General features: G+C 41.2%; 3 protein-coding genes across 5 annotated transcripts in view; all 3 read right to left on the bottom strand.

The window, feature by feature from the left end:
• The window catches only part of mtd (mustard), a 48,121-nt gene extending 36,624 nt beyond the window's left edge, over positions 1-11,497 (bottom strand). For both annotated transcript variants that reach the window (XM_065479763.1, XM_065479761.1), the window contains exons 1-2: positions 11,189-11,497; positions 5,965-6,146 (exon numbers count right to left, since the gene is read on the bottom strand). In XM_065479763.1, coding sequence (XP_065335835.1) covers positions 5,965-6,137 — 173 coding nt within the window. In that variant the 5' untranslated portion in view covers positions 6,138-6,146; positions 11,189-11,497. The remainder of the gene's footprint in view (positions 1-5,964; positions 6,147-11,188) is intronic.
• A 569-nt stretch (positions 11,498-12,066) lies between these two features.
• On the bottom strand, positions 12,067-13,865 carry LOC135937199 (uncharacterized). 2 transcript variants are annotated; one of them, XM_065480297.1, is made up of 3 exons: positions 13,704-13,865; positions 12,923-13,279; positions 12,067-12,846 (listed from the first exon to the last, which is right to left on the bottom strand). In XM_065480297.1, exons 2-3 carry the CDS (start codon positions 13,274-13,276, stop codon positions 12,490-12,492), a joined length of 711 nt encoding a protein of 236 aa, XP_065336369.1. In that variant the 5' UTR covers positions 13,277-13,279; positions 13,704-13,865; the 3' UTR covers positions 12,067-12,489. The 2 variants fall into 2 exon arrangements, with proteins under 2 accessions (XP_065336369.1, XP_065336368.1); XM_065480296.1 differs by having other exon boundaries at positions 12,067-12,852.
• A 171-nt stretch (positions 13,866-14,036) lies between these two features.
• LOC135937198 (death-associated inhibitor of apoptosis 1-like) lies at positions 14,037-16,747 on the bottom strand. Its single transcript, XM_065480295.1, has 9 exons — positions 16,535-16,747; positions 16,067-16,185; positions 15,861-16,015; positions 15,662-15,802; positions 15,416-15,601; positions 15,123-15,289; positions 15,016-15,068; positions 14,907-14,953; positions 14,037-14,826 (listed from the first exon to the last, which is right to left on the bottom strand). The coding sequence occupies exons 1-9, from the start codon at positions 16,667-16,669 to the stop codon at positions 14,660-14,662; spliced, it is 1,170 nt and encodes a 389-aa protein (XP_065336367.1). The 5' UTR covers positions 16,670-16,747; the 3' UTR covers positions 14,037-14,659.
• Between the last annotated feature and the right edge of the window lie 160 nt (positions 16,748-16,907).

The following is a 16,907-nucleotide window of genomic DNA, read 5'->3' on the forward strand; positions in this document are numbered from 1 at the left end:
TGCGCGACAGGCAAGGGTGATTTAAGAAGGAGGAGAAAATTAATTAGAGCAGCCGAAAACGCTAATTTTTTAACGACAGGAAACTCGGCCCTACACACAAGACACACGGCTCGATTACTTTGCAATCTTTTTCCAGAGTTAATCGGCACGTTGCTCGCGCGAGAAAGTATTTTGAGAGTATAATCACAGCTATTTGGCGAGTAGTGGCTTTTGCAAAAAATAATGGGCAATTCAGTACCCAGATTTAATGGCTTGATAAGCCCTAGGATTGCTGCCCTTTAAACTTGCACAACCCGCAATTAAAATGTAATTGCTATTGATCCATAGATTCTCCCGTTAAAATAATTGAATCCTGACTGACAGAAACCTTTGCTTGAATATTACCACAACTCTCTTCATCAAGACGTTGTTATTATCATCGATATAATTCAATTTTATTGCAGTTTACAAATAATTGACCAGTTTTGTGGTTTTCCACCTGGTTTTGACACCATTAATGGTTAAAAAGCGCGCAAGAAGGCGAGAGTTAATATATTACACATGTTATCCAACTTTTTGTTTCATTTCCATTGTAAAAATGTTGCCATTCGAAACAAAGCGCAAGGCCGGAGGGGGAAAAACTCCTGCTCTACTCATTATCCTTACTCTCAAGCTCGCCAAGGAGTCTGGATTTCCAGTTGCCTCTTTCCTTCAGAAGAAAATCGCAAAGTCTCGCAGGTAGAAAGGCACGAGAAAGGAGATTGCGTGACCTTTTCGCATTTTCTGCTTTGGATATTGAAATGCACACGAACTGGAATACTATCCTGAGCGCAAACCTGACTTGATTATTATCTGGCGTGTAAATGAAACTGTCAAGCCGCGACTTTGCGGCCCTCGAGCCATATTGTACCACACATTGTTGTCGAAATCCTTCTGTAAAGACACATGCTTCGTGTACTTGAGTGCTTGGAAATATTTAAATGCGGTTATTCTGCTCGCTATTGTTCCGACGCGTGTTTCTGTCGGGTGTCAAAAGACTGTGGACATAGCGGTGGAAACAATTTCATTCACTTAAACGAGCGCACAATTAAACCGTCAAGATTGACTCGTTGCCTGGAGAAATGCGCTCACTAATTAGTCGATCTGGAGCACAAACGCTCAAAGGGGCACGCCGTTTCCGCTGCTATAGCATAATATAGCAATGTCGCTGCCAAGGCTTCCCAAAAAGCTGGCTGCGAATTCCAAATCCAACCTGGCATTTTGCTCACCTTGGTTAAGGGCAAATTAAATCGAATTTGGTTGTTGTAGGACAGATTAAATAGCGAGAGGATATTTTATAATAAAATTCCAATGTTTTCAGACCGTTTAGTGAATTTTCTTTGCTAAGGACGTATTTAATAATTTTTAATTACTCGAAGAGAGTCAAAACAAGTATACAAATGATAACGAACTGTGTTATTTTACCGCTGGGCGTCATTTTGATCATCAGTGAAATGTTATTAGATAGGCTAGGAAAATATAAATACAATTGTTAGTTTCAGTTGTACGCTTGCTCTGTCAGTACTGCACACTAATTTGTTTTTGTATTTAGTCACTTCAAATGGTACTTTTAAGTATATCAATTTGTATTTAGCTATCCAAGTTAAAAACTAAAGAACTAGGAAATCATTCAGAACTGAACCGAGGTAAAAGCCACACATGTTATGCAAGTCGAATATTAATATTTTTATGGTTGATTCAACTGTACCTGACGTTAGCCAATTCAATATCGTCAGCTGATTTATAGTTCGATCCTACGGTTGACAGAAACCAGTTTAACATTTTTTCACTTTTTTAAAAATAAAAATAAAACACTAAATTATGTTCTAGTTTAGGTCTCGCAGAGCATGTTATCACTGAAGAATTTCTCATAGTGTAAATCACTGAACGTTTACAGACGCACTTTATGGTGCATGCGCGTGCCTCACAACTTATTTTCATATTAGTTATAATGAAATAACAGGTACATATTTTGCTATTAAAGCCATGAGTAATTCTTTGAAAAGGTTAACTGAGTCATAGATGAATTCTCTGACGAATACTCTTCCCGACAAATGAAGTAATAACTGTTAGTTTTAATGAAACGCACTCTTTAATTATGAGAAATTTCTATTCAATAACTCACTTAACGCTACCCTTTCCCGGTTAAAAATCCACACAGAGCAAAGCCACTGTGTTTACTCTCTTAGTTTATATGTTTCTAACATAAAATACCGTGTTATTTAGATATGCTACAGAGTTTGAATGAGATTTTATGCAGTGCATACAAGGAGACAACGTGTCGAGCTGCACGTCGGTCAGTAATTGTTCACGAGCACCGTAGTATTCCTCATTATTTGCTCTGTTGCAACACAAAATCTGCTCTCCCACCTTAAAAAAAATCATTGCCAAGTGGAGGCCGTTGAACAAATTTGCTCTCAATCGTTACAGAGATAAAGGATTTCCTTCATTTATCAAGATGGGAAGTATTTAATAAAATGCGGTCATTAACCATTAATATCCCATTCATTTCCGATTTTAAGATTTATCACGATGAGTCACGGTTAGCTGACAGCAGTGTGCCATAATTTAACGAAATTTCTTTCTCCTGCCGTATTTGAAGGGCAGTTGCTTGTCAAGGAGGCAAAAACAGTCAACCAGTTTCCACCGGAGAATAAATCTGAATGAATGTGCATATGGAAGGATTTCCCCAACAAACCCGAATTATGCTTATCTTTACAGCTTAGAACTCAACAGACACTTGAGCGGCATCTACCGCCCGACCTCCGAGCTGAGCCGAAAAGCACGTGCGCCTCACCTTGGCATTTCATTGCAAGTCTGCGTGCAACAAATAGCACCTCAATAATAATTTTCGTCGATTAAATTAGTCAGATAAAGTAGTGAAATATTTTTATTCGCTCTTGCATTAAGGTACTAAAAAGTCCGCAGATTTACGACGCGTCATTGTATGGAGGTAATTTGATCACCGGATAATTAATTAGCGAATATGAGTGACTTTTATCTGATTTTAAAGGCGCAGCGTGTTGCAATTCCATCTATGGACTGCTCAGAATCGTAAAACTCGGTGTCATATATGTGCCAAGATCGATTTGAACGCGGGCCGACCTGATTTTTGCGACACACGGGGGAGGACTCGTTCACCATGGTGCCGATTTGCATTCGGAATAAATTTTTAATGCGACGCCGCCCGCCTGGCTGGCGGTATTGCACAATTCCGACGAGTTCGTTTGGTTGTCTTGAGCGAATCCTAGGAACGACTGCTGTTTTCCTCTGTGGTTCGCAACTTTAGATATATTAATTTGCGGTTTCGCGGCACAGCCATCCAAACCACAAAATACTGCTCAACCCTAGGTCCGCGCACGACGGTAAATCTTTATTGTTTACGACAAGCGCCTTCTCATTGGTAACAACAACATCGACGTGTTTAATTACGACAGAAAGTAACACGTCTTGCGAAATGTGGTACATTGAAGTGTAATGAAAATGGGCGTTCGATCAATCGAAAGATGGATTGACGGGTCAGGTGGGAGTTGCTGATTATCTCTTGTTCTCCACAATTTACATTATGAAAGCAGCTTTCAACATCAGCAGTAGCACCAGAGTGAAATTAAAGCGAACAACAACGCATTATTGTAAAATTGACTACACTTCATCTCTGGTAATCATAGTGATTATAGAGGTCTGCAGAAGCTGATCGGTGAGATATGCGCAAACAGACCGTCAGACTCGCATTCGGCGTTTAGGCTGATTTATGTTATTTAAGAAAAAAACACAGGCTTGTGATTTTATGTTGAGCCAAAACATTATTCTTTACAAGAGACAAAAATTAAGGTCAGTGGAAACATAAATGAGTCTGTCAAACCCTAACTTTTGGCTGGAAATTAATTTTGTTTAAATTGGATCGATTTAACGCGGCCTCGCAGATCTAAATTCCACTGAAATCCCAACCATGAATTTTCGTCAAATGTTTTCCCCGAATTCCGATAAAACTGTATTTATGGTTTGAGAGTCTAATTGAGCCCAGTTTTTCATAGCAAGTGTGACTTTTATCACCAATGTCTCTGAGCACACGCGCGGCTCATTCACGGCCGCCGTCGTAATAAAGCGAGCGAGAGCTGGAAAAAATCGGAGACATGCAATAAAACAATCGACACTTTGAACGTTAATGCAAACAAAGGCGAGGTCCTGCACGCCAAAGCAATTACAATTACTGCGTTCTGCAACTCATCTCGCGTTCAATAAAGGCGATATTGGAAAACCATTCACCTCACATTTAATGTAACTGCGAGATATGTCATAATCTCTTTGAAACTAACACGAATCGATCTGACATGTGTCATATGCGGTTGATAATTTCGCTCCTGGGTTTAAACCCATTACGGCCTGGAAACATCAAACCCGCAATAAAATTATGTTAATACAAGACTGTTGACGTCCATTAAAACAACTTACGTGGTCAAAGCTTGACTAAAACGCGGATTAGCAGGCGAATTAAAACGTCCGTTAAGTCAATTTCGGTGTCAGAGGAGTGAACGGTGACCTTTAAACGTCAGAGTCGGAAATTTGAATATGTTTTCCAGTCGCGAGCAGCACAAAATCTAATAGAAATAGACTTTTTATCTTAACAACCTTCAGTGTGTATTTTACAGCTCCAGGTATCTCTTGGCACCAATACTTGATACAAACAAAAAGTTGGCAACTCCGGGCGGTATTGGGCCAAAAAATGTAAAACTTCCTATCGCACGAAATTTGAGGTTGACATTCCTGGAAAGGAAAATTTATCTCGTTTCTCGCCTCGCGTGCGAGCTGACACTGAATTCTTTCCTCTCGAGCGCGCGCCGCGGCACCACGTGAAAGGAAAATCCAATTGATTGGCCGACAATAAACTTGAACTCGGCTCGCTGAGGCGGAATGGATGCGTGTCGACGACAGTTCTACTGACTCGGCTGCATCGCGTAGGTGACCGACCCTCCGGCCGTGAGAGCAACTTGTGTTAAAAGAAAGACACACAAACGCTTTGTTGATTAACGAGGGTTTGCTATCAACGACATATTATGCAGCAAACGTGTCAGCAGTTGAACGGAAAATCGACACTGACCGATATTTTCGTTGCTCGTAAACGTGCACTTACGGGGTTTTGGGAGAGTACCAACATCAACAGGCGGGATTGTTGAAAAGTGAAACCATAGCAGAATCGGCTGCTGCCAAAAGACTCTTTTTTCGTTGCTTTCCCGGCCGTTTCGCCGCGTTATGGATTTTCCATTATTATATCGACGAGGCCCCGCATTTCGCTTTTGCCTAAGCTAATTTTATGTGTGCGCTCGCTCGTTCGTCGCTGCCGGAGAATATTCCCGCGCCAGGCTTCCACTTTAATTAATTAGTTTTCAGACGCTTATCCAAGCAAATGCTCCCATCTCCTCGCTTTTCTCGTGCAGTCCTCAGGTCGACCTACTTTCCTACGAAAATTATTTACGTGTAATATAACGCGAGTGGCAAGTTTTTTCACTCCTTATCGATGGAGTGCCTGTGTTCTGTCTTGACGCGGGAATGAGGAAACAGAGAGAAGGGAGTGCGGCTAATCCCAAAAGCGATTAAGCTGGCATCCCCTCGCACCACCGCATCTGCGGCCAGTTCGCTGTTCGCTCCTCTCGCCTTGCAATTTTCTCTTCCCATTTTCCAGTTGCTACGGCTACGACGTAAAAATAGAACGGTTGCCAGGAGATCTAATCAAGACACGAGGTAACACAATACCTAACTCTAATTCAAAGGTGGGAAAATCAACACCTGGTGGGCACAAAAACCGTGTCATAATTTGCTAAAACTAAAAAATGACGCCTCTTTCTCAGTGGAATACAGCAACACGATGTGATTCTTTATTCCAAAACTAATTCAGGAAGATTTGATTTGGTGAGGTAGATCGAGGAAAAAGGGTTGGAGTTGACTTACTGCCAGGAGAAGCTGCCAGTGATTCCGTCGCGGAAACGGTCCTTTAGGGACCTCTGCCGCGTGGGCACCGAGCCGCCGCCAACTCCGCCGCCTCCGGCCGGGGGCTGCTTGGCCGGCGAGTTTGGCGGCGTGGAGCCAGGCGTCTGCTGCGTCGACAGGCTGGACGACATCATCTCATCGATCTGAAATAAAAAATTTGACTAATTAATAATAATTAAAAATTTTAAATCCTACGCAAAAATCAGGCGAAGAGTCTTTAAAAGTTAAAATATTGACACCTTTGAGGAATTTCATCTTGATATTTTCGCGGAAAAAGGAAAATTGAAAATAATTGTGGCGAAGAAGTGAAGCAATTTTGTTCACGCAAGAATCAAGGCAGGATCGCTCATGACGACGCCACAAACGATTCGTTTCCAACAAGCGCAATTTACATCTACTGTGACAGTTTTTTTTTTCAATGACGAGACGCAGATGGAAAGACAAAAGAGCGTCTTTGTTTGGCAAACTCGCCTAATCTGGCAGGCTTTGAGTGAAAACCGACTTTTTATTCTTTGCTTTTCGACGGCGACGTTTGCTTTTCGCATAATATTTTCACTTCATCTTGGGGCTTCGCATCTTTTGTCACTTTTTGCGTGCGGACGTATCTTGCCATCGATTTTTGTTTGTTTGTTCCATCCGACGCCGGCAAAAAGTTTTTCGCTCTCGTCAGACCGAGACTGAAATTGAGTTATCGCGAAAAATTGTATGCCCGCTGCTTCGATCGGGAGGCAAAAGTTGGACGGGTAACCATCACAGGCAGACTTTTCTCGCGACTTGACAAATGTAAGCAGCCGCCTACCGCCAGACAAAAGCAGCGCTGAAAAATGAGCAACGGTCTGCTGTAAATAATTTTCGTACTACGTGAAAAAAGCCACGCGCTTATCCCTTATCCCGACAAACTGCCAGTTTCCAGCAGACAGCCCCCATGGCGCTGAAAATGAAAACCAACAATAATTTGACTTGCCTGCTGAGCTGACGATTCGTTCGGTGGCCAGCAAGTGATTTTATCACGTCGTAATACATAAATGCATGCAGAACACACTGGCTGCTGGAATTCTAATCGCAGTCATAAAATTTAGCCACGAGCAATTTGCTTAGCCAGTACCCGGCTTCGGAAAGATTGCTTTCCCACTCCTTGCACTGGGCACGCTAAAGCAAATGTGTGTTTTCGGTGGAGATTACTGAGAATTCGATAAGACTGCATGTATTTACTAATAAAATAGACACAGAAGTCTGTTAAAGAAGTTACATTAATTGTCAATTAGTATTCTACAGCATACAACTAACTATTAAAAGACTTCTGTCCTAAAGTTCAATGAAAACTATGTAATTTCAAGCAAATGAAGATGGCCGCCTCAAACAATTGTGCCGTTTGGGTATGTAGTTCAAGATGAGTAGCAATTCACTTTCAGGTTGCAATTTTCGCCACTCAGATGACCTTCGCGATGAGGAATCTGGCTAACGAGATTGCGTTAAGTAAAACTGCGAGAGGCATTAATTTGCACGCTCACTGCATGCACGACAGATTTCGTGCTCACTTGTGCGGGCTCATTGAGACTAAAAATTACTCCCGAGAATAAAAAGGTTTTTGCCTCAATCAAAACGAGACAGATGAAAAGGGGGTGATAAGCTAAACGTAAGTTGATTTGACAGAGAGTTGACCGGTTTTAATGGAGATCCTAGAGCACGAAACTGGTCCGTTTTGATTGCAATTTATTTTCAGAACGTATGATATGGGTTACATTTTTATTATAATCAGTCGGAGCAATCGTTTAGCGGGTAATTAAATTAAGATTGACTCCTGAGATTATACTGCAGACCCTAAAACACACAAATATATTTAAAACATTACGCTTATAAGATGTTTAAAATATTGGAAAATCCTTGGTTGGAAGTGAACATTTTCCACTTGTTTTTACGTTCAGTAAAAACAATCTTAATCGATAAATACCAAAAATTAAATCATTTTTACATTAATAATAATTTAGATTCTATAAAAGAAACTTCAATGAACTCCCGTTTTTAAATGCATTATTTACTTCAAGCTCAAAAGATACGTAAACTTTTGTTAATAGAAGTTGGATTTAAGATTATTTTAAATTTCATGGAGTAACGATGAAGTCTTATTTTATTCAAATACAAAAAATTAAGAACTATACGGTGCATTTTAAAGGTTTGCACGGACCGGCAAGGCTTAACTTTGGTCCAACCAAAAGAAAATTTTGTTGTATAGGAGCAAGCGACTATACATGAAACACTTGTCTTTGCTTTAATTGACAGGAGGCATTATCGAGTGTCGGATCTGGCGTCCAATTAGTCAGGCTTTTATTCCCACGTACCCGGTTTCGTCCCAATTAGATTGGTAATCCACGGCCCACGGCAGCGCAGCTCTTGTTTCATGCTTTTCATGGAAAATGTTTTCGGGCACAATGGTCGGCGAAGAAAAGACGGATTGCGTGACTTGTGCCATTGCAATGGGCTCGTTCCCCTAGCTTTCAGAGTCGTCCTTCCTCCTACGCACTAGCAGGTCGGTGTGCCTTCCTACTTATCGATCAAGCTCGTCGAGCCGAGAGCAACGTGAATAGAGAAAAAATTAATTTCCAGCCGCCAATCAAGGAAGCGTTGTTTGTTGTCGGACGAGCGCAAAAACAAGAAGCCGCTCGCAATTAATCTCCGCCGCAACCATTTGGAGCAAATCGAAAAACCTTTGTTTAGCAAGACGAGCGAGAGATGCTGCTCAGCCAGAGTCACTCACTAGTTGGGATTTAGAGGCGTAGTTCTCTCTACTAAAAGGTTTCGTTTTCCTGATTTCAATACACTCTGGCTTTCATCTGAAGCATTCAGCGTACAGTGTACATATTGATAGTCGCAACGGTAAAAGGGCACTTTTTTAATTAATTCGCGTTCTATATCTGCAGAAAAAAATAGTATTGTATAGATTTGACCACTTCAACAAGATGATGAATCTAAAATCCATTTCTCTTGAAATTTCATGGTAATCACTAATTTTCAATCACTATTTGTAGCGGATGCGGAGCCGGCCTCAGATTTCTTTTTCATTTTATGCTTTAATTACAAATTCATTATCATGCACTGGCAGCTAATATTTAAAATTTGTCAATTTAAAAAAGTAAATAATATTTAAAACCTGAAACAAAGAAATTATAAAAATCAAAATACATATTACAGTAAAAGTTATCTGAAATATAATTAAATAATTTTAAATAAAAATATGCGTAAAAAATTAAAGTGATGCCAAATTTTATAAAAATTAAGCTACTGTATAATTTTCTAACTGTGTGTGACATGACGGTTAATATAATAATGAAATAAAATATATAATAAAAATCAATTTCTCAAAGCTCAAAATCCTTAAGACTACTGGCAGTGATTCCTCATGCAGCATTATCAGCTTATATTATGCTCTTCTCTCTGCTTGGTTATTATTGTAATGATTGTAATCGTTTGTTTCTCTATCATGTATTGTGTTTTCAACTTGCGTACACACGCACAAGTGATATCAATTTCCTTCAGCATAATATCCAAGTGACCCAACGTAATCGCTACAATGCATTGCGAATTTTCCGTTAATTTATTTACCAATGCATCAGCGGGGGCCAGAAGTGCGATAAAGTTGGTTCCCACTGCGCAGATCCACGACGACGTCTGAATGTGAGAAACAAAAAGCTCTCTTTGAATTCCCGTACGAGTGCCAAGAGTTTGTTTTTATGATACAAAAGACACAATTAGTACAAGTAATGCAATTTGTCACAATATATTGACGAAAACTTGGTTCTCTTCGCGCATTTTCCCGTGACCGTTTTTCCGTGCAATACTCCACCGGACGCCATATCTGCGCGTCGCACGAATCTGGCCCCCGCTGTAATGCATGAAGCTGGAGTAAAGAGGAACGTTTAATTGTGAGGAATTACTATTTGATAAATATAATATTCCATTTCACTGACTTCTTGGTTGGATACAAACACAAACGCCCTTGAATCTAACATTTTTATTTTCTCGTTGGTCTGGGTTGCCTAATTGTACAAGGAATCTCATCAGGTACAATCCCCTTAACAGAAAATGAAAACGCATTCAGACAGCGAGAATTTTTCAACATCCATTGCACCAATCATTGGGCAAAGAAAAAGAGGGTCGGATCGTTCTTACATCACCTCTGCATTGAAGGGTTGAAAGCGTTGAAAGAAATAAGATCTTGACCTCCCTTGCAATCTCCGCTGCAAAAAGTAGGAACTCGGCATGGAGACCATATTCGCCCATAAAATTGCTGGCTCCGCGCCAGAAACTACAACTGTTCCAAAAACAATGCCAAATACGGGGAATTGTTTACAGGCAAGATCAACAGCATCGCTTTATTTAGGGGAAAACGGGTTTAAAACATCTTTTTAATGTGTGCTATTAATGGTTGGTTAAACTGCAACTTGGTGCGTGCAACATAAATATTCGCTCAAAAGTCTTGAATTGTTTCACCCCATTGTATTTAAACGCCCCTTGTCCTTAAGTGCTTGGCACGGTTTAAAATTGAAATAGCAACTTGTTGGTCGAGTGCGTGGGCCGCGTAACGAGCGCAAGACCCGCGTCGTTCGAGCCGCGGCACCACGCAACCGAACGCCGAGAGTGGCGGCCGACTCTATGCCCGGCTGGGAGGCAAAAAGGGTTGCCCAAATTGGGCCATCCCATTATTTATTGTTGTTTGGCGGTGTGCTCAACGATCGTGTGGTGACGGATATGAGATGCGCATGAACCGCTCATCTTTCAGAATCAATATTGCGAATCGATACGCGTGCCACTAGGCCTAACGAAACATTGAGTACGGAAATCAACATTCCTAATTTTCCTAATTTTTGAACTCCAAATAAGGTCGCACTCTTAATTACAGGCGTAATTAACTCAAACCGCAACGAATGTAAAATTCTGCAAACAACGCAGCAAAATAAAATACGAATTCTAAATAAGATCTAAGACCATTGTGCGTCCTGGTCTAACCCAACCCTAAAATTCGGCTCACTCGTCTCGCTCGCGGCTCGGCGGTCGACGGAGCGACACGTCGGACGTGGAGACGCCACGCCGACGGTCGCGAATTATTGTTGCGATTTTCGCAGCCGCACCCAAAGCGGCGCCCGGAGGCACGTTTGGGGCTCAGGGGCCCCGTTTGAGCCATACTCACGGGTCTGGGCCGACGACGATGACATGGCACTCTGGGTCGCTGGGGTCACTCGGGTCACCGCACACACGTCGGCCGGGGCGCGCACACGTAGTTGTCGGCGGCCGAATCGCACGCACTGCGTGTCGGCGACGCCAACAGCTGTCGGCCACTCGGCGGGCCAGTCCTCAACGCGATTTCGTCGCCGAGTCGAAATTCGCCGATCGGCAACCTTGACACATCGCCACTTTCGAGCAGTGCAATATTTATTGTTTGGGATCCGCGATCCTCGCAGGATGGCTCGCTGCGGCGGCGGCGGCTGGATGAAAATCGAAACACCGCCGCCGGTGCTGCCGCCGCGCGGCCAGCAGCCAACCACCCCATCCTCGGTGCGCAGCCTGCGTGACACAGCTCAGATTTTACACCAATTGCGCTTAAACCAGAGAGTTGAGATTGTACGAATTTTTTTAACATTTCTCTTGCGTGCTGTTTTTACTCCCTATCTCACTTCCAACCATGCAGTCTATTTCCATTCCTCTGAGAAACATAAACTTTGCACATAAAGTGTGACATAACAGCATGCAAGTTTGCTCTGATGCTCTCTCCTCCCCTTTGCTTTTATTAGCACCCCCCCTAAGCGCGCCAAAATGCCCCTGCGCGAGAAATATGGATTTTTCCACTTTTCCCAATCTAGGCTCAGGCGCAAAATATTTTGAGGCGGCGCTTTTACTACCTTTTCAATATACCTGTATGAGAAGAATTTTAATCAAAGGCTCTCCGCGAAGAAAATTAATCAAAAAATTAAGCGACACAAAATAAATTATCCGCTGTGAGCGAAGATTTTGAAAACTGCCACTTTTCCAATTTTCAATTAGGTTATATTAACAAATCTAACACAGGGGTAAATTTCAACATAGTTTTAATTAACCAGTTCCGTTCTGTTATAATATCTTGATATTGTCAAAAACGCACAGCGAGCAAAGCTTTAATTTCCATGGTATGTTTAGAAAAAATATGACTACATTCCAAGATTTCACCTACTTTAAGAGGAATATCTTCACATATATATTTTACATTGCCATAGTGTGAATACATAGCCAAAGTTTTCCATTGACGTGGAGTAAAATTTCACAGTGAAGTTGTGTAAATATTTTCATTAGAAGATATAGGTTCATTTCAACGCGCATTAAAAAAGTAATGAACTCTGATACACTCATCAAACCCTTTCTTTCTTTTCTGCAAAAAAATAAAAAGTGGCTCTTTAAGTAAAAGCATCTCATAATCTGACGAGTCGGCGTGTGATGAGAGAGAGAAATATAAGCAGTTCACTGGTTGTTGTAAATGCCATCAATGAGGAAGTCCATGGGTCGGTAGTGTCTACGTTCCCACAGATCGACTCCCTTCTTGTAGACCAGAGCTCCGAGAATCACAATGAGAGGAATGACGAAAATAATGCCAACCACGGGGATTACGTAGTCTTCGCGTTTAGCAGGGGTCTGCAGATCGGGCACGTCATCTGTCACATTTGGCTTGTGGTGCTTTGGACGCATCGTGCTTGTCGGGGTGATCTCCGACGTCGTCAGAGGGGGCAGCGTCGTAGTCACTGTCGCATTCTGGCACTTGTCTGACGTGTCATTAGAGTTGGAGCAATTGTTGCTCTCTGGCACAATCGGAGTCACCGTCTGGAACTGAAATTGTTGATTATCCGAAATTTTTGAATTTTAGTATTTTAAATTCATCTTGACTGCTATCGTTTACCTCACTGAAGTTGACGCCTTTGCGAGGCTTCACTTTTTGTGGATATGCTTCATCAGGCTTTTCATCTTGCTCGGCAAGCTTCTTCTTGGGTTCCATGGCCACCTCCTTCTTCAAATCTCCCTTTTTCGGTGGCGCATTGCCCCCTTCTATCACCATCGGTGGCTTTTCTGTACTAGGAGCTGCACTAGGGTCCACTTTTTCCACAGTGGCGGTGCCATTATTGTTGGCATCTGGGGCCGAATTCGTGGCTTTCGTCTTAGGAATCGTGGTGTCCTGCCTGTCCGACGGTTCCGTGCAGTCGATCGTCCACACGCTGAAGACGAATAAAAATACCAGCACCGTACGAGTTCTCATTTTCTGCAAAATATCCACGTGTCAGTTCAATGTGAACTTGAAGCAATCAAACTGGATTGTTTTTTTCTATGCGAGGCGAGATTAAAGCGGTAACAAGAACAACAATTTTCCTTCTGTCCAGTAATAATGTGTATTAGTTTTTATCTTAATGAATATAATTGTCTCAACTTGATTGTTTCCAGAGTGGTAAAGCAAGAGGAGGTATTAGAGAGCATTGATATTGCGCACACATACAATTGTCAAGTTCTTCAGTATTTTAGCTATCATTACTGACGATAGTAGTTTATCCTCTTCGAAATGTGACTCGGATGAAAGCTATTGGCACGACAGAAAGCATACTTTGAAATAATATACTTGTTATTTATTAGATAGTGCACATAACAAGCAACAACCTGCTTCACTACAATATATCAAAAAGATTGGAAACCTCATTTGATGTTCTCTTTGCCGATAAACCCGGATTACATGTTCACGGGAATTCCTTGCTCGATCTTCTGGAGACGATTGACGTTGTGGATCCAACTCGGCCAAATTTAAGTTCCCAATCGTCCGATCAATAGACTAATTAATTCCGAGCGCAAAATATACTGTACTAAAAAGAGTTTTAGCTCTTTGCTATCTATTACTCGACAGCAGCGAGCGATCATATGGTTGAAAGGCTGCAAAACCTTCGAGCAAGGTTGCCACCACAACGGCATAGCAACAGCAGCTGGACGCTGGATTGCTGGGGCCAGTAGTCTTATCTGTTCTAGTCTAAGGCGATTTACGATTTACACGCATTGTAATCGCATCGCTTTAGTGATTGTGTGCGGAAATAGGAATTTAAAAATAGAAAACTTTCTTAGCTTTCAAAGCGTTTTTCGTGTTACGTCTTACGTCAGTTTCAGTTATGTGCAGAGATGTCACATCACATTCACTATGTACTGGCCATTCTCTGCTTACTGCATTTATACACAAACATAACATTCGTACAGACGCTTAAGTTTTAAGTTTGCGAATTTTGTTGCTGTGAAGTAAGAAGCGATTATGTGATAAACAATACAACATAGAAGTTTGCCTTTGACACACATCAATTTGTTCTAATGAATGAAAAGGACAGAAGGAGCCAGCACTTGGTCAATCATATGGTGAGTTGAGAAACGACTTTTTGTGTATAATTAAATTTGTGTGAAAGTGTGTAATTCTCATCCTATTTATAATGTTCAAACAGTTAGAATTAATCAAGGCTTATTTGCAAATTTTTGGATGCTTCGTTTGACATTTGTTTGTGTTCGTTTTGTTACATGACTTTAGGAATTTTCGTTTTAGCCCAAATTTTTATGTTGATCTGAAAAAAATTCGTTTTTAAATTCATTTTAAGCTTTAATTTTTAGCTTATGGGATTTATAAATAGATTGTCAACGATGTAGCAACGTTTTTTCCACACAAAAGGCAATTTTCCAGTTTTGGTGCGCATTTTGGGCAGCAAGTCATGTGTCCACATGGCAGAGACACTGTCTGAATCTCATTTTCATCGCATAATTTGCACATCATTGCATTTTCACCAGCATCTGAAATTGAAATATTTAGTTAAATAATAATTATATATACGCACAATAATTTATTTCAATGAAAAGTCTGACAAATTTACTTTTTGCTCTGCAATTTTTATCCTCGTCTTCTTTCTTTAGCGCCGGCCTGATAAAATTGAAACGGGTAATTTTTAACGAAAAGATGAAATATAAATCCAATTCACTCACTTTTCCCCATTCTTGAGATCTTGACTGTCCTCTGTGTCCTCCATAATATCTCCCTGGAAAGATGAGGTGTTTGATATTATTTTACTCTTGCGTGTTATTTCAATCACCTCCAAAGCCATTTGGTGCACTTGCTCGACAAACTGCATGCCTTTCATGATGCCAACAAATGTGCAAGAGGGGAACCAAAGTGCATGTTCTGTCCACGGGGACAAGTGCTCGTCCCAGTTCGTAAGGCCGCCCCCGCACTGGAAGCACATCACTCGATCGCCCTTACCTTCAACATGGAAAAAATCTTAATAATTTCGGTAACATGAATCTGACGCGAGAGCAGGCTCGTTGCTGCTTAAATTGATCGTTTAATTATTCATCGCCTCAGATAAATTTGTCACTTTTTGAGGACCTGTGTAAAAAAATCCAGCGTCTGCTAATTGGTTTGGTTGAGGGCGGAGTCCCTTTGGCCACATTGAGAACGATTTCAAGCGAATCACAGGTGCCGCAAACCCTGGAAACATGGCCTTTTGCGAAGGTGTTATCGCCTCGTTCAGTTCATCATTGTGTTCCAACGGCGATAATTTCACTGACTCAGCTGCAAATAAATGTCGGTATAGGTTTTTGGTGGTTGTTTAAAGTGAAAGGTGATGTTGACCTTCCGTCCTCTGTCGAAAGAAGTGCCTCGCAATCTTTTCGTCAGGATTTCTCATTTCAAACGGTACGTTTCCAACTTGCAGTCCTTTCATGAATGAACATTCTGGGTTGAAAGTCAAATGCGCATCTTCTCCTGTATCGCCTGCTTGGGAAAAATTTAAATTACGTCTTTAATTTTTTCCACTGCCTTATTCACTTGCCTATTTCCCAGTCCATGACTTCGAGGCCGCAGAATTCGCACCTCACTTGATCGTAATAGCCCGTCCAATAGAAACCAGAAGAGGCGAGCCCATTCGGGTCCACAGGGTAGTTCCACTTATTCATCAAGAATGAGCAAAGGCGGCTCTTTTCACACCTGTAACAACTTAAGTTTCAGCATGATAGAAAACTATACCCACAGCTTAACTTGAAATTGTTGACTGAACCCAGCACTTCATTTCCTTCCAATTTTCCTTGCCGACATTTTTCGTCTTCGTGTTTGCCTCTTACTTCTTCAATGTCAGTCTGATGCATATTCAAAATTGCCTAGAAAAATTATTGCTTATTTACTGAAATGTTTTCTATGATTATTTACGTCCATTTTATTAGATTTTATGCAATTTTCTCGGCTAGCATGCTTCACCGGTTGCCTAATTTTGTACAACTCTCCTCTTCTTAAGAAAACAGTGTTTCCTGACTATGCAACCGGTTAGGCAGATCTGTCAAGATGATTGCATATGTTCTTATTTCTTATTGTCAGGCAAGATTTAAATTTTCAATCATCAAGACATAATAATTACTACCTACTAATTACGTTTGGCTTCGACAAAATTCCAGGGAATGTCAAAGCATGTCTAATTAAAATTTTAGTCTTAGAATAATTACAAATACGCACCTGGCAAAAAGCACACACGATTGTCAAATCGGTGCCAGAGTAATAGAAGCCTTGTAATGCAAGCAAACTCTTTTCGGCGCTCCAGTAGCGCGGATACGAACATAAACGCATGAACTCGTCCTTGAAATTAATCATTTCGTATCAAAAAAGTTCCACTGCGAAGATATCCCGTGAGAAAAGCGCTTGTAAATTGTAAATAGTCCGCCGACTCAGCTGTAGCAAAGTCTATTTTTAGTTTCAGGCGCGCACCAAGCTTGAAACTTAAGCGAGCGCTGTTTTTTCGAATTCCTTTTATCTTGAATTTTATAATTCATAAATTCTTATGTGCCACCAACATTTTTTTAACGCAATCTCATTCATAAAAATATTTTCT

The sequence above is a fragment of the Cloeon dipterum genome, chromosome 2, assembly GCF_949628265.1.
Source record: "Cloeon dipterum chromosome 2, ieCloDipt1.1, whole genome shotgun sequence".
In the NCBI taxonomy this organism is placed as follows: Eukaryota; Metazoa; Arthropoda; class Insecta; order Ephemeroptera; family Baetidae; genus Cloeon; species Cloeon dipterum.